Source organism: Conger conger, chromosome 1 (assembly GCF_963514075.1).
Source record: "Conger conger chromosome 1, fConCon1.1, whole genome shotgun sequence".
Lineage (NCBI taxonomy): Eukaryota > Metazoa > Chordata > Actinopteri > Anguilliformes > Congridae > Conger > Conger conger.
Window position 1 is genome coordinate 4,942,308 of NC_083760.1, and position 22,419 is coordinate 4,964,726.

Consider the following 22,419-nt stretch of genomic DNA (forward strand, 5'->3'; position numbering starts at 1 on the left):
CGTCCGCAGGGGGAACGTGGAGCTGAATTCTGTATCGACCTGTAGCGTCGTGGCTAAGGTACATGACTGGGACCCGCAAAGGTCGGTGGTTCAATCCCCGGTGTAGCCACGATAAGATCCGCACAGTCGTTGGGCCCTTGAGCGAGGCCCTTAACCCTGCATTGCTCCAGCGGAGGATTGTCTCCTGCTTAGTCTAATCAACTGTACGTCGCTCAGGATGAGAGCGTCTGCCAAATGCCATTGATGTAATGTAATATAATGTAAATGAATCCAGTGAGGACGCCTGCTGTGGGAAGTTGACTGAAGACCATTTTTTTTTTTTTCGTCCACAATGCACGTCACTCCACCGCTTATAGTAAATACCCAGTCACTTCTGCAAATGTTGAAATAGCAGGCTGGATAGTACGCGGGATGGTGCCAGCTCTGTGGCTAGTTTTGTTTTAGACGAACGAAAGCACAAGGTGGCACCTTTTTTTGGGGGGGGGGTTTTGTGAGGCCCGGCAGAGAAGTGATGTCATGCCATGACGTCCTGTCTGGTCCGCACAGAGCCCTGACAGTGAGGTGGAAAACCATCTCTAATCGTGAAAGGGGGAAAGTGCCATGCGGAATTGATTTATCTCTCATGTAGGAGTATCCAGCTCATTTTTTTTTTTTAACCCTGTCTGTAGCTGTGGACTACTGAAGCACTGACACTGGTATATACTCAATGACCCCCGTTATTAGATATTTATTTGACTTTTGCTGCTGCACTTTGACATGTTGTGTGTTCAGAGTTGATCCTCTGAACTGTTGTAACGCATGATTGTTTGAGTCACTGCCACCAGCTTCCTGTCAGCTAGCTTCCTGTCAGCTTTGAACCAGTCTGGCCCTTCTCCTCTGACCTCTCTCATTAACAAAGCATTTTCGCCTACAGAACTGCCACTTGTTTTTCACCATTCTCTGTAAACTCTAGAGACTACTTTGTGTGAAAATCCCAAGAGGCTAGCAGCCAAACCACCCCGTCTGGCACCAACAATCAGTATAAGGTCAAAGTCTCTCTGATCACATTTCTTCCCCATTCTGATGTTTGGTCTGAACTTAGTGTCTTGACTACGTTGACTTGTCAGCATGCTTTTATGCATTGAGTGGCTGATTAGGTATCGAGGTGTAGCTCTGGTGTCGAGTTCTACCTAATAAAGCGGTCACTGGGTGTACATACACAAATACATTCTGCATGCTGCAGTATTTTGGCCTGTGTCTACCAGAATATATGGTACATTGTGCCAACTTTTGCCAGTGATGTTCTGTTGTAGAGAATGACATTTGCATTGTGAGACCATCCTTATGTGAGGATCAGATTATTATTATTAGTATTATTAATGGGTGGGCCTATTAGTGCTGAAGGGTTGCCATGGGGTGAATATATTTGTGTCTTGGTCATCAGGCGCACACTCAGGGCAGCTGTGTTTAAGGAGCGTGTCGATTGCTGCGCATGTATGTTACGGAGCGAAAAGGCAAATTTGGAAATCTGACCTCCTCCCAACTTGTGACTTGACCCAGTAGTCTCTCACCCACCTCCCAAACCCCTGCTCACACCCACGGCCCTCTGTCTAAACATAGTCACAGCCTGCACAGGCCCAAAGGCCCAACCTTGCAAGGTCTTTATGAGAAGAGGCCATGCCCAGAGCATGCGCGTGTTCAAACCTAACATGGAAACTTTAGACCGCAGACCTGGAATCCAAACCCTCATCTTTGACCATTCCTGGCTCTGGTTCTCCCCTCCCAGCAACCTATCCGCTGGATCCTTATTTACAGTTTCAGTGCCTGTGCTGGAGTCATTCCCATTTACTCAGAATGTATAAATATATATTTTTATATATATATATATATATATATATATATATATATATATATATATATATATATATATACAGTGTATTATTCACCAGTAACTTCACATTGCAAAAAAAGGCTATCTAAGTATTTTCATCTTGTAATGAGTCTTAAAGTCTTTAAAAAGTTTTTTCTCTCAAGTAGAAAATATTAGTTTGTTGACAAGTCAAATGTTCTTATCCCACTGGCAAAGCTTGGAATTAGTCAAACTGTCTGACTAAAATTTTGGTTTTATTTAGCAAAACAGTAAAATGAATAAGATTTTAATTCCAATTTTAGAATAACATAGTTATTGGGATTTGCAGTGTGTTCTATTAAAACATATGCAGTATATTATTGTGTAAACATGGCAAGGTTTCAGCATTGTAGAATATATGGTGCTTCAGATTGAGACCAAATCACGTCCCAAATAGGGGACAAAAATAAACTGGTCTTAGGAGGATACCTCCTCTCATTTCCAGACATTAACTGACGAGCCAGTCCTCTTTCACCATGTAAAATACAGGAGGGCAAATGGTGTGCATTTATACAGCACCTTTATCCAAAGAACTTTACAACTGATGCAATTATACAATACTCATTCACACACCAATGGCATTTGGCTGCCATGCAAGGCACAAACTAGCTGGTCAGGAGCAATTGGAGGTTAGGTGTCTTGCTGAGGGACACTTTGACGCACCCAGGGCGGGTTTGAACCGGCAACCCCCCCCCCGACTACTCACAGACCACTCATTCCTGCAATATATTGACACCTAGTGGCCCAGCAGTGGGACACATGAAGGCTATTAAACAGCTTTGCCAATGTGCATTCACAATTCATGCATTCGCCTTGCTAGATGCCTATTTTCCCACTGCAAAAAAAAAAAGAAAACCCAGAACTAAATGTGTAAGCAAACATGAGGAAATGTCAAATTAAGGCTTTTGAGCAAACCGTTTGTGCAAACAGCCTTAAATTAATACATTCTGAGGTTAACATAACATAAAAAAAAATTTGTATGTGTTTCAGAGCCGAGACTTAACAGATCAGACTTTGAGATATCCGAATATGATCCAAAACTTAATTAAGTGAGTCAACAGCACTAGACTAACAAATGCCAACATTCCTTTCGTTTATTATGAGAAAATGTTTCAATGGGCCGAAAGGAATTGCAGGGCAACAGCAAAAGACAATAATATCTCCCCCACAGTCTGCGTCTCCCATTTGGTGAGTCAGACAGTAATGTGATTACCACAGGTGGTTTGATGCTAACACATTTTGGACACACAGCCGAACCTGAGAATATATGGTATATGCCCTTCTTTACTGAACAAAAAGGGTTAATTTAAAAAGGTCTCAACACTATGCAATGTGTCATTCTGCTGTGCTAGAACAGCCTCCGAGAGATTTTTTTAAGTTACACTGTGTGTCTTTCACTGAGTTGTCCTCTTTTGCCAAGCCAAATTAATCTCAATCTGTCTGGAACAAAATAAGAAAATGAGAAACATTCAATTTCCCTGTGGACTAAAGATCATTATCATCTAAAAAAAAAAAAAAAAAAAGAATAAGCATTTTGCTCTTCCCCAAGGAACCTGGTAAACCCCCCAAGACTGCTCAAATAGCACACGTACCTACAAAAAGTACGTGATGTGAAATACTGCTTTAAAAAAGGAAGTTGAACATTGTTCTCAGGAGAGGAGACGGGAAGTTTGGGGACTAGTTCGGCAGCATTCCGTGACGGGGCTGACCGAGGTCTGTTGTATACTAACAAACGCACAACCGCTGTCCGAACTCACAAGAGAGAGAGAGACTGATATTCTGCCCGTTCCCTGAAGTGATACCTGAAATGTCTGAAATGTTTACCACCGATTGACGGACCGACCTGGGCTATTCCGCACAAATGGAGAATAGCGTCCCCTCCCCCCGTCATCCTGTTTCTCCGACCCCTCCTTGCTTTTAATTACACGCAAATGCTTTTAGCACATAGTTATGCCGATGGGGGGGTATTGGTGCAGAGGTGTGGGGCTATTGACACAGAGGTGTTGGTGTGCGTGTTGGGGGTATTGTTAGAAAATGGTTCTCTGGTAAAATGGTCTAGCAGCTCCGTGGGGGTTTATCGGACGTTGATTTCTGCTTCCCTCGTTACAAAACAGCTAATCTCGTTTAAGTCTTCTGAGATTTATACGAATGTATTGAACACACTGACCTAAAAAGATAACATATCCATGGGCATAAATAACAGGGACAAGCAATCAAGAGCTTAATTTCGTCCAACAAGTGTCGTTAATTTAATTTTTTTTTGAGGTTATAATTACGAGAACAGAAAAGAATATGACATGCATCGTGAAAACGATGTCAAATATGGTATGGCACGACTTGTACTTGTGTTGGGGTGTAATCAATACAGACTGCAATCATACGCGATAACGTGATGATAGCTCTTGGCTAGCAGCCAAGTATACTGTGAAAACTAGCCGTCCAACTAGTGGAAGACGTGCATAAACCAACGTTTTATCCTGAGGTCATGTGGGCGATACACTGTCGTCGATTAAAAAAAAAAGAGTCAGCGCTATTACAACAACAAGCGTGCTGAATATCTTACAATTGATGCCAATAGGCACATCGCTCATTTTCAGGTAGTTTCATTCAAACGATAAATCTAAAAGATACAACTTGGACGTTTTCATGGGCTGAGGTATCAGAGGACGATTGTTTCGATTGTGGTTTTTGCTTGATGTCGACACGGTCGCAACTGCAACACAAGAAGCCACTCATCGGTTAAATTGATTTTTTTACTTCATATTAAAAAAACCACATATACCCCGTTACGTTCGAGTAACAATGACACTGTTTTTGAAGATACAGCTAAAAGTACACTGAGATTTAATAGCGATCAACATGTACAGGAATAACACCCCACCCCAACACCGCCTGCTGAGAAGTAGGGGGATGGGTTTCTGTTTCCTGACGTCATGAGTCCTGGCAACAGACATATCAGCCTCTCTAATCTCTCATTCTTTTCTCCGATTGGCTTTCTGCTTCACGGCTGTTCTGCGATTGGCCAGTTTCGAGGCACTGCGAGGTACATTTCGCAGCTGGAGGTGCCATTTTGTTGCAATACAGACTGAGTGAGAGAGTGGACAGGCGACTCATTTCGCTGTACGAAGTTCGCAGGATTTAAATTTGTTTACACGTCGTGTATCTTGTATACATCTTAAGATACTGTCGACACATTATACCTGCGTTTGAAGGGGGGGTTTTCCAACACCTGAGCCAGAAGAAGTCGGTAAGATTACACATTTCTAGACCTCTAACGGTACACCTTTGAGACACTTCCCCCCCTGAAGTTGATTCGTTGGGCGCCATGTTGAAGATCTCTTTGTTTTTGTTTCCTGCCAGAAAGTGACCTAGATTCGCGTTTTTATTTTTGTAGATGTATTCGCAGAGAGGGAAAACATTTTTAGAACATTTATGATTATTAACGGACTATTTTCGCCTTCACTGAACGAGCTAAATCGAGCGTTCGAAGCCGCTGCCTATTTCCTGGTCAAACTGCGTCGGACTTGGTTAGCGGCTAACTGTTAGCTGTTGATCAACACCAGAGCCGTTGACGTTATCGTCGTCTTACAAGCGAATCCTACTTCTCTCAAACTTTTTTAAATTCTATGTTGTAAAATCAGATGGTTATGTAGTTTGTTAGTTGACCCACGCAAGTTCCAACATTAGTGGTCATCTTACCGAGAAGATAACATTACCGTTGGCCACGTTAATTAAGCACTCTGATCCTAATGCAAGTAGAAGTACATGTATTTGTAGGACTTGGCTATTGTGTTGTGGTGATTTTGTATATGCAACAACGGCGAATAATTAGACCCGTCGACCTCTTTGTTTTTAGATCCACGGCTTCTCTTGGAGCACCGTGCGCCGAGGTGAATTGATGTTCGACTCGGCTTCACGGCAAAACGGCTCTTACTTTTGGCACATGAGAACTCCAAAACTTTCTGGACTGAGACGAACAGAGAGAAGTGGACCAACGCCTACTTCGAGGACCTGGAGCCCTATCGGAGAGGAGAAATTAAGAGAGGAAGAAATCCGTACACTCTACTTTTTAACAACAAAGAGGTGGGTTTGCGCTGCTGCTGTTGGCGGTGGGGGAGGGGAGGTCGATGTTAGGCGAGACGGCTGACTGCTTAGTCTGTCCTTTGTCCTTTGAAAAACATTCAGTTTGGGCTACTTCGAGGTGTTGAGTGACCTTGAGAACCATCCTGTACACTAACACAATTATTTTGCATGTACGTCACCGTTTCAACTCTTGCTATCGGTAATCTCGCTAATCTCAGCCCTTGACTGTGGCATAGTGTACAAAGGTTGTTTCTTTTTGAGTGCGTGTCATGTTCACGATGCAAATGTGGGTTACACATTTGTGCGCAAGTTAATTTTTTTCATTTCTATATATACATTAAAAAAAAAAAAAAAGATTCTTAAGAATCAAAATTTTATACGTATATATTTTAGTAATTCTGTTTAATTTTAAAAAAAGGGACCAAGATTTGTTCTGTTTAGATTCATATTTAAAATAATATTTAATACGTATGAATACTTTTCCTACCATAGAAAAATAAGGGATGTAAAATTTTGCCCTGGAACCCGTCATAGGTTTAAAAAAAAAAAAAAAAAAAAAAAAAAGTTTTGTGTTAAAGTTGTGTTTCCCCCCTCCTCCCCCCCCAGGTGACCCCGCCTTCGACCGGAGCATGGGAGGCGGAGAGAGATACAACATTCCAGCGTCGCACCCGGAGCGCGGCGTGTCCAAGAAGGCGCCGCACCACGGCGGCGGCAAGCAGCGCGGCCGCGACCAGACGGGCCCGATGGCGGTGCGGGGGGCCGCGGCGGGCGGCGGCGGCGGCCGCAAGGCCGAGAAGGGCGGCAAGGGCGCCGGGGGCTGCCTCTGGGCCCCGGAGGGGCGGCAGGCCGCGCCCTCCGACAAGACCTCGTCCGCCGTCCGCTTCGCCGCCTACAACCAGAGCTGGGACCGCGCCGTGTCCCACCTGAACACCCTGCTGGCGTCGCGGTGCGTCGGGCCCGCCTACGCGGGGGCCAAGTTCAGCGAGCCCCCGTCCCCCAGCGTGCTGCCCCGGCCCCCCAGCCACTGGGTGGCCCTGCCCCTGCCCACCAGCTGCGACCACCGGGAAGCCATGGCCTTTCAGCTCAAGAGCCTCCTCAAAGTGCAGGCCTGAGGGGGGGGGGGGGGGGGGCCCGGCTCCCTCGTCACCTGACCCTTTTACCGATACAAGCCAATGTGAGGATGGAGACCTTCCTCGCCCCCCCCCCCCCCCTTTTACCCGGGAGCGGCCTGCCTGCCAGCAACACTGCCCTGCTGTAATACGGATTTAATCCTTTTTAAAATGTAATGTTGTTAATGATAATTTTAAAGTCTTCAAGAGTGGAGGGGTTTGGGCTGGGGCGTGTGGTAGAGAGGTGTGCCCACCCGGTTCATCCCCCTCTGGTTTTATTTTAAACGCTAAAGCGCGATTACAGCATTGGAGCCTTGCTGGAGGGGAAGTCCTGTCGAGGGGGGGTGGGGGGGGTGGGGGCGGTTGTGTTTCTGCGATTTGATTGAACTGGATTTCGATGCGTTTTTGCTCTTTCGTTTTTTTTTTTTTTTTTTTCGTTTTCTCCCCTTTTCTTTGGCCGTTTTGTGAACCTCCATTAATTTTCTTCCTAATCAGGGTTGGGGTGGGTTATGGGAGGGCTGGGGGTTTGTTTTTTTTCTGAGCGGTTCTCTTATCCCTTTAGCGTCCACGGTAACGCCTTGTGGGCGCCCAGCTTTACACGCTCTGAAACAGGGAAGCCAGGAGGCATCTCCTGGCCAAAGCACAGGGGTGACTGACTTTAGTGTGTTTGACTTGAACAGGGCTCAAAATGTAGATTGTGTTTTTACTCTTTGACATGTGGGGGTGGGGGGGGGGGTGAATCCAAGCTATATGACAATGTTCTGTGGGGCGATCAGAATAACTGAATGTGGATGAACTAGCTATAGTGAGCACAGGTTACACTTTAATCCTCAAACTGAAGTCTGAGTTCAGACTTGCTGTGGCGCACGGACCTCGTACCTCCAACTCTTGTAAAAAAAAATTGTCTTTGTTTTTCTTCTCAAACTGCGCTGTGCGCAATGCACTATGGGAGTTTAGCACGTACAAGGTCCGTAAGCTTTCTGTAGGAGCATGTTCAAAGTCCCATTTTCATTCAGGTTGTTGATCAGAGTTGTATGCATTAGTGTGTTTACCAAAGGTTTTTTTTTTTTTTTTTTTTTTTCTTTTGTAAATTCTTTTTGTGTTTTATTTGAGAAATTTTTACACCATCAGACTACGGCAACAAGTGCCAAAACGAGCCGTGTCGGTGGAGCATTGTGGTGAATCCGGTCCTTTGTGAAGCATTATGTTGAACGCACACAATCATATTTGTGTCGGGATTCGGCCTCTCCCACCCCGTCGTGTCTTCCCCCACCCCCCCCACCCCCCCCAGACGCTTTCCGAAAGGGACAGACAGCAGGCGCTGCGGAAGGGGGCCGCCTACACTCCTCCCAGGGCAGCGAGGGCCCTGATATTTTTATCTTCGCCCTGTTGCCCTGGGGCGGGGGTGGGTGTGGCCCTGCGTGGCTGTCTGGTCATTTCGGGGAGGGGGAGGGGGAGGGGCGGGTGGTGTGAGAGCGAGAGAGGGGGGGCGGAGTCCGATTCCGAGGCTGCACGACTTTACACAAAGGACTTGACGTTGGGTGTGAGCCCATAGCGAACTTGTTTACATATGGAAAAAAAGGTCCCCTGTCTCCAGGCTGGCCCGCCAGCATGCTCTCGTTACTGCCTTTGAGCACCTGTGTGTCGCCCCTTGCACTGCTGTTGGTCTCATCTTTGATGACCTCATCTAGAGGCTGCACTAACCCCCCTTCCACCCCCCCCCAACCACCTGCCCTTGTTCCTTTCAGTCTGACCTAGTTTTGAGCCTTCACAGCTAAGACGAGACGGAGGGTGCTCTTGATCTCCCTTTCTCTCTGTGAAAATCCTAAGCAATTGTGGCCATTCTTTATTTTTTTTTTCTTCCCTTTTTACATTTTTTTTTTGAAAAAGAAAAAAACAACTGAAGAGCATTGCGAGTCTCGTTTTAAAAAAGAAAAAAATAGAAAGAAAAATAAGTAAAGAGCCATGTAAATAATGAACTGTAAAACTTGTAGCATATGTATATTTTGCAGGGCTGTTTTAAACCTGCATTGATAAAGTATTTTTAGTAAGAACACTGAATGTAAAAGTCACGCTGAGGACGTGGCTTGATTTCAAATGCTGAAGATTATTTTTGTTAAGAAAAAAGAAAAAAAGATTGCAGGAAAAGTATGTCTCAAAACCCCCATGCACTGTGTAGAGGAAGCAGTGATCTTGCACATGTTTTTTTATCGTTTTGAGACATGTTTTTGTATTATGTCCAGTGTTGAAACATGCTTTAAGAAGTCATTGTTAACAATGGAAAACAAAATTGGATTTTGAAAAGGGATTTTTTGTTTTTGCATGTACAAACGGTGTTAAAATGTGTTTTAGCCATTTCCTTTCATGAATTTCCAATTTCCTTTTATGAATTGCACATCCTTCATTTGACGCCTCTGCAGTTAACAGTTGGAAAGTTGTTGATTTCCAGCTTGGCTAGTTTTGAAAGGTTTTATTGTAATCGTCCTATGAGTAACCTCTGTTACGACTGAAGCCAAGAACTTGTTCCAAACATCAGCTGTACTTCCGCCAGTTGATCAGTGGAACTGGTTTTTGTTTTTCCTTTTTGGTTTTTGAATAACTTGTCATGTTCAGTATTCTCACCTGTATATTTCTGCCTTTTTGTTGTTCAGGTTATGCGTTTTAATCTTATTTGGATATTGTTTCTGATGACTGTTTGTACATGTAAAAGCAGCCCTTTTCCTAAATTTGAAACTCCCTCGAGTTTCACTAATTGGCTGCCAATTTGTCCCTCTTATCCTTTGTCACTATGAATAAGCTATTAATGTGCCCATAAAAAAAAAAACAATTTGCTTGAAAAAAAAAAACCAAACAAAAAAAAAACCTCAAAGCACTAAATTCAATTGGCCATTTAAAAAAAATAATAAACTCCCTTTCCTTTTCCCCCAAAAATTTTGTGTTGATTTCTCATTTCTGGCGTTTGTGTTCTTTTACTCCGTGTGGAAGAGACAAATCGAGGATTGGTAAGTGTTTCATGTTGAGCACGGAAACGGCAGTTTCTTCGCATCTATGGCCCTGTTCTTTGTTAGCATCGTTAGAGGGTTGTGACCTGCTGGTTGTGACGGTGTCTCGGATCGCGTCCAGTTGCGCAGTTCTCCCTGCTCGCGCCTTCTGTGTGCGAACGCTCGATAAGACGCAGCTGTCTCGTCGACGGCGGTTGGTGCTTACCCCGCATGTTGGTCCCCGGCCAAACATTACGTAATCTTCAGCATTTCCGTGCACGTACAGTACAACGCGACCGCGTTCGAGCTTAATCCGTTTGCGAATGCAGGCACGTACGTTTGTTTATCCGTGTGATTCAAAACCCGTTCTGGGCCGTCAAAACCAGCTTGCGCGTGCTAGAAATAGCCATGGAACAGGCTGTCGCCTGGCTTGGGATTTCCTGGTGCATGGAGCCACACCTGGGTAGATGTAGATCTGGTGATGGTGATGGAATTTCTATTTTTGGTTTATCCTCATAACGACAGCTGATTGAGCAACAGTTTCTGTATCACATTTTATTTGGCATCTCGCATGCTAAAATCGCTTTTGTGAACAAGGAAGCTTTGCAGTGTACGGCAGCCACTTTGAAATTACATTCTCACTTTACCTGAAAGCTTCTTTGGCAAAATCTCTTGCCTGCTGGGGTTGTCAGGCAGTAACTGGAGTAAATTGCCATAACAATAGTCAGTGTCTTTTTGGAGATGGTGTGCACCAATGGTGTCCACTTCCTAGAGTAGGATTAGGAAAATCTTCACAAGATATAGCAGGAAGTGAATGGATAAAATCTCATGGCATTTAGTTCTATAATGTAATGTGAAATGCTGAGAACTAATCAGTTGGGACGTCAATACAATCCCCACAGATTACGGCAAATTTTTTTACGAACAAACCCCCATTAATGTAAAGAACCGGATTAGTTCATAGGAGTTTTAGTTGGCAACACATTTATTTAAAATGAGCACTGATATTTAGGAGTATGTTTCAAGTCTTGGTATCTAAAGATTTAAAGCACTTCAAATGGGTATTTTATCATTTGCTGCATCGTTCAAACCAATTTCCATTCTTTTTCCCCGTAGGCTGTACCAAGGGCACACGCATGGCCCCTATAAATAATCCCTCTGACAGCACTGCCCAACCCTGTTCCTGGTATCATATGGCCCTGTTCAAACCTAATTTGGCACATCTGACTATTCTAAATTGGCAGCTCAATGAGGTCTCGAGCTGTTGAGTGAGAAGTGCTTTGTTAAGGGTGGAGTGTACACCTGGTAGCTTTCCCGGAGCAGGGTAGGGCAGACCTGTTCTTCAGGGGGGAAAAGAAAATAACTTTTAATCTTCCTCTTGTCTTCAAAATCCTGGGTGAAATGGGCTTTGATCAAAATTTCATTTCACATGGGAGTGTTGCCAATCCGAAGTGGGGCTCTGCGGTCCACAACCAGCTGGCCCTGAGGGCACTGGTCGTACGTAGCCAGGGCTTGCACTGCCTATTCTCGGTTGTCAGCTACTCTCTGTTGGCTTGACGTCCAGGTTTGAAGTCAGTTTAGCACAGACATCAGAGCTGTATTATGTAAGGCAGGGATGGGATGGAGCGTGGTCTGTAAGCAGTTACCCTGGCTCAATCAGCTAATTACCCATATGCACCGTGACCGATTCACTCATAAATTAGACCACAATGAAATAAGACGAGGACAATTATTAGCTGTTGTTTGTCACAGAATGTGGCTATACATGACAGATCCTGTAAATGATTGGACTAACTTAATTAAGAGCAGTTGGTCTGAAATCCAGAACCCGTTGCTGGCGTAAGGATTAAAGAGGGTTAGGACGGCCTTTGGCAGGGATCAACAAATCTGGACCCCTGAATCCAAATCCAGCCCTAGTTTTCAGTTCTCTTCTGACCAATTGGTACTATTGATTGACCAGACTCTCTTCCCGACTCCCAGGCAAAGGGAGAGTGGGGAAACAGCTGTTTTTGATGTTCCCTGGTCTACACCGTGACTTTCTCCCGTCTCTCTTCCATTCCTTAGGTTCGTGTTGGCAGTTGGCAGTAAGTCTGACGTAATGGAGAAAGGTCCCATGGCAACGGCCTGAGTAAACGGCATAGATAACGCTCAACTGTGAGGTGTTATCAGCCCTGTGTGGAAATAAGTGTGGCGTAATTCCCAAATTTATTTTAACACGCTACCGCTCAAAGCGATTTGTTCTGTAATCACTACACAGTTGCTGCCTTTTTATGTTGTAGGCCTACGTGTTACGACTTGTCCTCCCCTCCCACTACACTTTCTAAGGGAAAGAGCAACACACATACCGTTTGAATTTGAACTGGCCGATAAACCGTACGTTCACAAAGGAAACTCAAAGTGCTTTCCCCAGCCCCACCAAGACTTCATAACAGGCCTGTTTCTGTCATTTCTGCGATCAAATAAGCCATTTGATTTTGTTCATGCTAGAGTACATAGCCTACTTTCTATTTGAAATAGAACTATGCGACTAAGATGGTCGTCATTAACGTTTTTTTCCGTCAGACTGCCTTCGGCAATTGATAATTACCCCAACTTGGATGCCATTTTCTCTCACTTTCATTTCATAATTGTAGAAATGCAGTCACTAGACTATAAACGTGCAAGGGCATTGTCTTTTTGGTTGATGAAAGAACCAATTTTCATGATATTTTTTTGATTAAGTTCTAACATTAATTCACTCCGAGCACACAATATCCAACAGTTGTAGAGCCGATTATGCTGTGCTTTTAAAATCGTCAAATGAGTCATGCTTTGCTACCTGCCTTGGCTACAGAACTACAAAATTTGAAATCTTTCCTCAATGCACTCCCACAGTTCTCCACAAAGCCGCCAATGCACATTTGCTCCAAATGTATACTAAGACTCCTCCTGTCAAAGAAAACCAATCCAGTGAATTGTCAAGCAAACCTTTACTCAAAGTAATAACATACAACCATTACAGTTCAGTTATGAGTAATAAAGTGTATACAAGATTAATAAGCCACAGAAGGGGCAGAAACCCAAATTAAGTTTTTGAGGAACAAATTCAAAGACGGCACATCTTGACAACGAGAGATGGCTTTTTACCTCGGATATAACAATTAAACCACACTTTCATCAGTATTATTTAAGGGGGAAACCAGTATGGATTCAAAAAACAAACTACCTATAAACATTAGGAATGCTACTGCATATCGATTCATAAACGAACAGACGCCATTTACTCAACCTGTGCTGTTCGCAATTGTTCTCACAAAATGGCTGAACATAGCTCACCTGTTCGCGGGCCAAACAGGCGTCCTTTTAACATTGCTTTCAACGCAAACTCATGTGGGAAAGACAACAGTATGTCAGTGTATGCGGGTTGAATCAAACACTCGTCATATCTTAGAAAAATACAAGTGAACTTTCTGAGTGGAAGACTAGCTCTCAACAGACAGACAAAGTACCCCACCCCCCCCAAAAAAAAAGAAAGAACCAGAGAAACATCAACTTAATCACAGAAGAAGTTTCACTTGTTACATATGGAAAAGAAGAACTGAAACCTCTAAGCGGATGTGCATCAAACAAACACATTGCTGTATATAATGTTTATACAGAAAAGTCCCATAGATTAAGTGGATGTTCTTAGATTATACATAAAAGGAACCCTTATTTTGGGCACCGCGGTGGCGGTTTTCAAGACCGTCCACCAAGCACCCAGATCCTGCCTTCTATACATTTCTTAGATTATATATAAAATAAACGAACAATATGCGGTTAAAAACAAGATTCTGCCTTTTAAAGCCTACCCGACAGAGGTTCCCCGCCCACCCTGAAATGTTTGCATTAATACTATAACTGGGAGCGTCCCTTTAGCCCACCTGCCTACCCAGAATCCACTTCTGAAACTTCTCAAATCAGAAGCAGGACACCCAAATAACACACAGATAGACCAATTACAATATTGCAATACAACTTAAAACGAAACAAACTAAAATAAAATGAAAATCCTGCCACATTTTCCGAGTTAAACGGCAGAGGCCAATCAAATGTACTTTAATTTTTTTTTAATGCTTTTCATATCTTTTATAAGAAAGGGAGAAAGAAGGCTGTAGCTGCAGTCATGAAGGTCATTCTTCCAAACCAGTCACACCCCGGTTCCAGACGCGGTTACCACTTTAGTACTCGCTCGGCTTTCTTCGACAAATCTGACTAATAAAATAATTATGCTGTATAAATACTGTACACAAATTTTCATTTTGGCCGTGGCCCGATTCACCGAGTGCAGTCACATCAGATGCATTCGGTAAACAATGTTAATGTTACTTAAATCTCAAGACAAAACCTCCCAACGGTAACCCAAAATTAACCAGGCCTCTCCACGACGATCCGTGAAGCCGTTAAACTAGGAATCCGAACACAATGCACGTAAAATAGTATCTGCTCATGGTGGGGTGATGGTTATGGAAGGATCTAGATCAGTGGTCCTCAACTCTCGTTCTACAGAGCCACATGCAAGTACAGACGTGCGTTCAAGACAGCGATCGTTCACGGCGAACTACGTTTGCAGCAAACGGTTACTGCTGAATGATTTTAAATTTACATTGCATTTAGTTCGTCAGCTACGCATTTTTTATATAAATGGATGCGAACTGGATGGGTCTAACAATGGCAGCTAGCCGATTCGTTGCTTACCTGTGATATATTTCTAAACCTAATAACTAATATTACATTGATTAAAGTTGTATTATAACAGCCAAATATTTGTAAAAATGTAATATCGCTTTGCGTTTTCCCCATCCGCAGCCATTTTTGTTTGCCGCGCACTACCTTTTCAAACCGTTAGCTAACATTAGCTAAGGTTTGTGGCGAACAGAAAAATAGTTTCAATATGTTGGCGAACGTTACTAAAGCGTTTTGAACGCACGTCAGGTTCTCCTCTGCAGTTAATTAATCAGTTAAAACTGTCGATCTGGAATTTAAATTCGAATTTAAATGGCAGAGTGAGGTTTCAAGACCAAGAACGGTTAGAGGTACCATATGCGGTCAGTGACTTGTCAGTTATAACCAATCACAGCTCTTTGGTGGCGCAAAGCCCAGCGGGTTTGTTCAAAGGGCCGATTCACAGTAAAGGTGACTCTCCTGGCTTCCTATGCCTGTAGCAACAGCTAATTTTGAAGTGAAAAGGAAAACCAGCGGTTTCTGTGGCTCTCCAGGACCAGAACGGAGGTTTGGGGGCGGTGGCGGTGGCGGTGGTGGGGGTGGGGCGTAGCGTTTTTAGTGCCCCCCGGACTTGCGGCCGGCCCAGGATCGAGAGCGGGACCGGGATCGCGAGAGGGAGCGGGACCGCGAGCGGGAGGGCGAGTGCTTCTGGGAGCCGCGCGACGCGGGGGCCAGGTGGTAGTCCTCCGGTGGAGGACTCAGAGATTTGGACGGGGACCGGGACTTGGGTTTGGCCTCCTTCTTGCCACGGGACGACCTGGAACGGGACGGGGAGGGGCTGTTCGACCGGCTGTGGGACGGTGGGCCATGATGGGGCCGGTGGTGGTCGCGTTGGGGAGGTCTGTACCTGTGGGGGGGGGGGGGGGGGGGGGGTTACAAAACAAAAACAGTTACAAAACACCGCCATCTCATTTTACATTACAGAGCACTGCTTAATCAATGCCTCAGAGATTACATAACAATATGGTGTCGCATGACCAACACACTTACTGGAGTGTGTTAGATGTACTGGGACGTGTTACATTTGCTGGAATTCCTGGCTGCACTCCGCATTTAATGTGTAAAACATCATCTCAGCGGAGCGATTGGATGCCGGAATAATCCCCTTTTTGGAGGAGGGTGGCGTCTTTTAGGATCTGGGTTTTAGAGAAGACGTCGAGAGGAGAACTAAAAGGTATTCCCCGCTGTGCGGGACCGATAAACTGGACCTAAACCAGGGAAATCTATGAGCTCATCCCTGGATTTCCAGCTTTCCCAAGTAGTTTCCCTGCCAAGTTCTTGTTGTGGCAGAAATAATGCGCACAATTACGTCCAAATTGAGAGGCCCTGCTGCCTCAAATCAGTGCTGTGAAACGCAGGAACAGTGAGGCCTGCTCTCAGTCCACTCTGCAGGAATGCCTTTACAAAGACGAATGTTTGTTTGGCTTAATTTTGTTTGACCACCAGAGAAAGCGTTCGCATTGTAAATACCTCAATGCAGAGTTTGAGTACACCGAGTTCCTGAAACAACCTCACTGTGGGAAAACAGTAGATATAATTGGCTAAGCCTACGGTCTGTTCAATGCAGCTTGAAGTCACAGAAGTAATACATAAGCTTTTAAATAATCTGAATGGATCAAAACATTGACTACAACAAAGTGTTGTAGTGTAGAGGCCACGGAATGTACCTCTATAACTGAAATGCAAAACAATACAAAAACCCACCAAAAGCCTACCATTCCCCCATATGTGAAAAACAGATAGATCTGGAACCACTGAAGTTAGCAAAAAACAAAACAAAAAAAAGACTACATAAAAACAACTTTCAGCAGCCATACTGTGGAGCTTAATTGTGTAAACAGAACAACCTGACGTCACCTGTATATCCCTGCCTATCCCAGGGGTAAACCAGAAAAGAAAAACATCACAAATCCCATTACAAAACACACGCACACAGTGCAAGTACATTCATAAGACTGCGCACTCCGCTGCCAGAATCGCGAAGCAAAGCACACCTGCTCAGAGCAAGATAGAGCTTGCTGGGGATTATCCTGAAAGCAGGCACAGCTTCTTCTGGAGAGGGGGACGGTACAGGTACAGGTGTGCGTAACGTTGGGGGATTACAGCGCTCGCCAGACCGGGCACACGCCCAACCCGTGTTCCGTTTTCCCGAGCTCTGCGGCCGGACGCGAGTCCCACACGTGGACGTGTGATCCCTGCTCTACAGCGGACTGTAAACACGCTCCGCTCTCCAGAAAGATCCGTGCCTACCTGTCGTTCTCGTGACTCCCACTCTGTCGGTGTCTGCCGGTCGAACGCGAGCTGTGGGGGAAAAAATAAAATAAAATAAATAAACAGAGCAGGTGGCAAGAGTCACTTCAGAGTCCCATGACACCAGACACCCCCATACTACTCCTGCACTGTCCTAGGAACAGTAATCTTGTGCATAGGCTGCTAGAACTGTAGACTAGAAACCCAGCTTAGAAGTTGCCATTTGTAAAAAAGAATTTTGGCATCATAGGAAATGGGATGTTAACTATGGCAGGTGTTTGTTCATTGAAGGTGTCTTCAGGGAAAAATGTAGATAATGAGAGGTACAAGATGCAACTGCCTCCCAAACAGCTCCCTAATACAATTTCACACAGTTTAGACACCTGTTCATTGAACACTAATGTCAACACGTGTACAACATTTACAAACAAAAAAGACCAAAGAAAGTGCATTTGGAGAAAAAAACCAAACGCCAAAAAACCGCTGTAGTTATTCTAAGAGACAGATCCGATTTCACTGGCAGGATATGGTTCAGACAGCCTGTAGGTTTCCGGATCAGCTGCAGACGTGGGCAGGAGATTACATCAGTAAACGCTGATAGTCAGACCCTAAACCTCACGTAAGTCAGTGACAACTGATAGCAGGAGATAACGTGCAGCTAAACCAAAAGCAAGCAGGTCATAAAAAATAAAAAAAATAAAAAAAAAGTAGAATCAGCATTTTGTAATGGGCGTCAGTCCCGGGTCAAATAACTTTGGGATTGAAATACTTTTCCATGCTAGACTGATCTCAACCAAGAGGACCAGAGGGCAAGGGTTTGCACTTCTTGAGATTATACGAGTTTCCAATACACCAGAAACAGTGAGCGAAGTGTAGGAATCAGGAAAAAGTATTTGAATCCGAAGACATATCGCGTATCTGTCCCGGGGGCCTGAGGGGCGTTGCCGTGGCGACGGATCCTCACTCTCGGGGGCTCTCGGACCGGCGGGGGCGGCGCTCGTAGGAGGGGCTCCTGGAACGCCGGCGCTCGTAGCTCCGGCTCCGGGAACGTCGGCGGCGGCCCTCCCGCTCGTAGTCGTCGTATCCGGAGAAGCTCCGCGGGGAGTGGCGCTCCTTCCCCTTCATCTGACCGGGAGCTGCGGGGAAAACCAGACGAGAGTTTCTGATTGGATAAAAAAAAAAATCTACGTGCCACCAATGAGGTGCTGTGAAGGCAAGGGCGTGAGGTCAAAGCAAATTAGTGTCTCCTCCCTCTTCACATTTTTATCACAATCTGGTGGCCAATTCTTGCCTGTTTGCTGTCAATCCCCCGTGTACTGCTGAGGAAACAACGCTACAACCCTGCCCCCTGGTGGCCGGAATGAGAACGACACGCCTTCTTCAATTTGTCCCGTCTCAAGCCCCCGAACTGTGATTCCGGGGCAATTAAGGACACTTTTTATGAGGCGATCCTCCTGGCCGGGTCCCACGTGTGCGTTTGTTTGTGTGTGTGTGTGTATGTGTGTGAGTCACAAATTCAGAACAGAACATGCTCGATAGGAGGTTCCTTACTTTTCCGATCTCCCTGCGCGAACTGGATCTCGATCTGCCGCCCGCACACCCACTTCCTGTCCAGGTTGTGAAGCGCGTCTTCGGCATCGCGGACATCCTCAAACGTGCTGAGCTGTTAAGGCTTTCCTTTTTAACTTTCAGGTTTCAAGGGGTGGGGGGGGTGGGAGGGGGGCGTCGTACACTTTCAAACACACACAGACACACCAGACCTGGGTCAAATACGCAATTGTTTTGGATTCAAATACTTTTCGGTGCTTGACTGAACTTGCCTGGTACAATTCGGCCACACAAGAGGACCTGCACTTTTTGAGAGTATTTTATTGGTTCCAATACACCAGACAAGCTCAGTGAAGCATAGAAAAACATTGGATTCCTATTTGACCCTGGTCTGAGACACACACACACACAAGTAACTGCCGGCTCAAATGCATTTTTAATATGTTTACTTGGGAGCCATTTGCTTTGATCATTGCACAATGCCGCGGAATGCCGATACGTTTAACGATCACAGTAACTTACACAGATCGGTTCTTCCGGAGATTAGATTAGGGCAGGGAGCAGCTGCGACTCAATAAACATACATCAGGAGTTTTACTTTACTTGAAAATGACCTTCCAACTCGGTTGAACTACACAAAATTTGTTTAGATAAAATACACAAACAAATACATGGATTTATCATTGCTCAATGTATAAATCGCAGGTTTTATGTAAAGGCTGCAATAGATTGGGTCTAGGAGAGGGGTAAGGAGTAAAGTATACACCGTGTGTAATGTTTTGGTAGGATACAAAAAAATTAAATGTTACCTTTTAACATGCTTGACCTTTGACCTTGATCTTGACCTTTACTCTCTTTAAGCGCTTTTCCAGAGGAACTTTCCAGAAGCTTGTCTTTGCCCCATTATCTTTCTCTTTCTCCTCTCTTTTGCAGACATAAGGATGCCTCGGTGCCCGCTCTGGTTTCTCTGCTTTCTCTCCGCATCTTTGTCTCTTCGAGCTTTAAAATTCGTTTTTTTTTTTTTTTTTTCAACCTTTCCCTCTCTCTTTCTTTCATTTTCTTGCGGCCTGAATTCCTTAAGGTCTCTTTGGCTTGGATATAACTCCTGGACTCTACTCTACAACCGGTCTTTACGCTCTGTGAGGGGGGGGATCTCCGACACTGTGAGCCTTTGCGTTGTCTGGGGCAACAACAGAAGAAATGTTGCGTTAGGAGAGAGAGACTTTTTTTTTTTGGAAGCCTTAATACTGTTTTTTCTTTTTTTTTTTTCTTTAACCCTTCTGACAAAACAGCAGCTAGACTATAAGCATTGTGCATTACAACCTTTAAAAAAAAAAAAATATATATATATATATATATATATATATATATATATATATATATATAAACAGGCCACACCCACAGATTGTAGTCACCATTTTCATTTCCAAAACATTTATTATTTATTTATTTATTTTTAATGGCACCCATGCCCAATATTTAAACATATGCAAATAAGAAAAAAAGAAGAAGAAAAAAAACACAACTCAATTCTCACACTTGCGAATAAAGGATATTGAATGTAAGCAAATCCTCTTGCCCGGCGTGTATAGAAGTCAACTGGAATGTAGACATCTACTACAGGCCCATAACGCCCAAACTCACGACGCAAATCCTCTGGCCTACAGCACCGGTGAGATAGAACACTCATTCCACCGGCCCAGAACAGACGCTCCGTAACTCTCTTCAGTCACTCTTTAGGCTAAAACAGTCTCTACTGGGACCCTTTCAAATCAGCATCAGCATCAGGTACACTGCCACATTTCCCCCACAAAAGCAGCAATCCTAGATGAGGCTAAACCGTTGTGGCTACCTATTGTGTGCAAGACCAGTTAAGACTAAATGAACACAATAAAACCACTACTTAATTTAAAAAAAATTAATTTTGTATGGTCACTGATTTAAGTGCATCTCACAACTCAGATATGTATATATATATTTTTAAACCACATGTACAGAGTTCAAAGTGCAGTGCAGTCAAAAGCATCTACAAACACTTTATGATGGGCCAGACGCTCAGCAGAAACGAAGGGAGCCAATTTAAGTTGCTTGTGTAATTACGCAAGATACACTTAATCTTTGACTTGAGACGGCAGCATACGTCACAACCAACCTGATGTTTAAGAGCCAAGAAAGAACACCGGAGGAAATTCAAAACCCATTCAGACTACCACTAAATTTTTAACGCACCCTTTCATTTTTTTTGCCAGCAAGCTCCTTAAAAAAAAAATTGATGTGCGCTAACTGGAAGCTTTAGGAGTGGACTGCATTAGAGTGCGACTAAATTCTTCCCCTTAGGAGTACACACGCGCACTCCTTGGAATAATGTTAGTCACATAAATTAAGTGCCAAGATTATGTCTTTCGCTTTACAAAGCTGTAACCGCAGAACGGTTTTCGTTTAAGGGCAAGTTTGCACACAATTACGCAAATCATAACTGCGTTGCTGGCTGTCTTGAAAACTACCTAAAGCTGTTTAAACAAAGGCGTAGTTAGACATTGGAACACCCTTAAAATACTTCTGACTAATGACAGACGGAGAAAAAAAAAAACATTTGACGAACTGTACATATTTGCGTTGGCTTAACATTCGGCCAATATCGTCACTACAACGTACTGAAATGACTAGCTAGCTACCTAGCTTGTTACTTTAGTTGATTCAGCTCAGTTATCTCGGTGGTGAAACGTTAGACCGGAGTGCATAACAGGCATTGTCTTGACAACACAACGACTCCAGTTTCAGGTTATTAATGGGCGCGCTAATTTTAGACAAGCATGTCCAACTGTGCAATGCAAGCCAAATACAGAAATATCACGACCACAAGTTTCATGGGTCCGGGGGGTGTGGGCGTGTGGTCAGTGGCAATTTTAATTCATGGAACACGCTGGTTAGCTAGTAACCCAAATTAACTTAGCTGCCGACGCATTTAACATGAATTCATGCAGCTAATTCGAGATAATGCTTAACTTGCGTAGGGTTAATTTATGCAAGTAACGTTAAACTGGTTCTACAATGCATGGGAACCTTAACGTCTCGCACTCTGACGGAGTGAAGTGGAACACTAAGTTATTTACAAGGTGATCAACTAGCTAACGTTACCTTATAAACGGAGCTTGCTGGCCTGACGTTGGTCTGCTAACTTATATTAGCTTGGTAAGATTCAGAAGTAAGTTATCTTTAGAAATCTTCATTTGACTCTGACGGCTGCCCAAAACAAGATATGGGATTAAATGTACGGGACAGCCAACGTATTGCTGTAGCAAAAATGGTCTAAGTAACATTTTAGGCTAAATCGTAAAATAACTAGCTAATCTGTTTGGGCAACTCATGGTTAACTAGCTAATGGCATTAGTAATGCAGCAATGGTTAACCTTTGTCAGCACGTTGCAGCAACGTTAATCACCTAGCTAATGGTTTATAGCTAGGCAACGTTATCAAAGTAGCTAGCTAGCATGCTGGCTTAGCTTGTTGATGATGTCGTAGAGCGGAGTGTCAGCCATTTGGCGATTTGGCTAACATTAGCTTGATATAAAAAAACAGCCCATAGCTATGATATCACGAGAGTCGCAAAATGCTTACCTCGTCTCGTCGGATATATTCCTGATGAAGAGGGAGGTATTTGGTGGCCGCAGGTACCTGGCCATTGTGTAGTTTATCGCTTGCAACTTAATTAGGATGGTTGCGTAGCCCCGCAGACAGCGAAGACTGGCATGTAACGTACGAGGGAAAGACTGCTTGCTTTTGGAACAACACAGTCGCACAGTGGTGGTATCTATGA

At 44.2% G+C, this 22,419-nt stretch overlaps 2 protein-coding genes across 2 annotated transcripts; one reads left to right on the forward strand and one right to left on the reverse strand.

Moving 5' to 3' along the window:
* The first annotated feature begins 4,969 nt into the window (after nt 1–4,969).
* pnrc2 (proline-rich nuclear receptor coactivator 2) lies at nt 4,970–10,011 on the forward strand. The gene is made up of 3 exons (XM_061220232.1): nt 4,970–5,135; nt 5,745–5,971; nt 6,578–10,011. Exon 3 carries the CDS (start codon nt 6,601–6,603, stop codon nt 7,081–7,083), a length of 483 nt encoding a protein of 160 aa, XP_061076216.1. The 5' UTR covers nt 4,970–5,135; nt 5,745–5,971; nt 6,578–6,600; the 3' UTR covers nt 7,084–10,011.
* A 3,000-nt stretch (nt 10,012–13,011) lies between these two features.
* srsf10a (serine and arginine rich splicing factor 10a) lies at nt 13,012–22,401 on the reverse strand. The gene is made up of 6 exons (XM_061247618.1): nt 22,221–22,401; nt 20,159–20,263; nt 18,606–18,709; nt 18,019–18,190; nt 17,055–17,105; nt 13,012–15,651 (listed from the first exon to the last, which is right to left on the reverse strand). Exons 1-6 carry the CDS (start codon nt 22,283–22,285, stop codon nt 15,360–15,362), a joined length of 789 nt encoding a protein of 262 aa, XP_061103602.1. The 5' UTR covers nt 22,286–22,401; the 3' UTR covers nt 13,012–15,359.
* Between the last annotated feature and the right edge of the window lie 18 nt (nt 22,402–22,419).

Coding starts and splice junctions, on each gene's coding strand:
- srsf10a (XM_061247618.1), bottom strand. CDS start 22,285: ATGGCCAGGTACCTGCGGCCACCAAATACCTCCCTCTTCATCAGGAAT. Junction 18,710..20,158: donor AGAGGATTTGCTTACATTCA/ATATCCTTTATT, acceptor ACAGCTCAGCAC/GTTTGAGGATGTCCGCGATG. Junction 15,652..17,054: donor GGGAGTCACGAGAACGACAG/GTAGGCACGGAT, acceptor CCCCCCCCACAG/GTACAGACCTCCCCAACGCG.
- pnrc2 (XM_061220232.1), top strand. CDS start 6,601: ATGGGAGGCGGAGAGAGATACAACATTCCAGCGTCGCACCCGGAGCGC.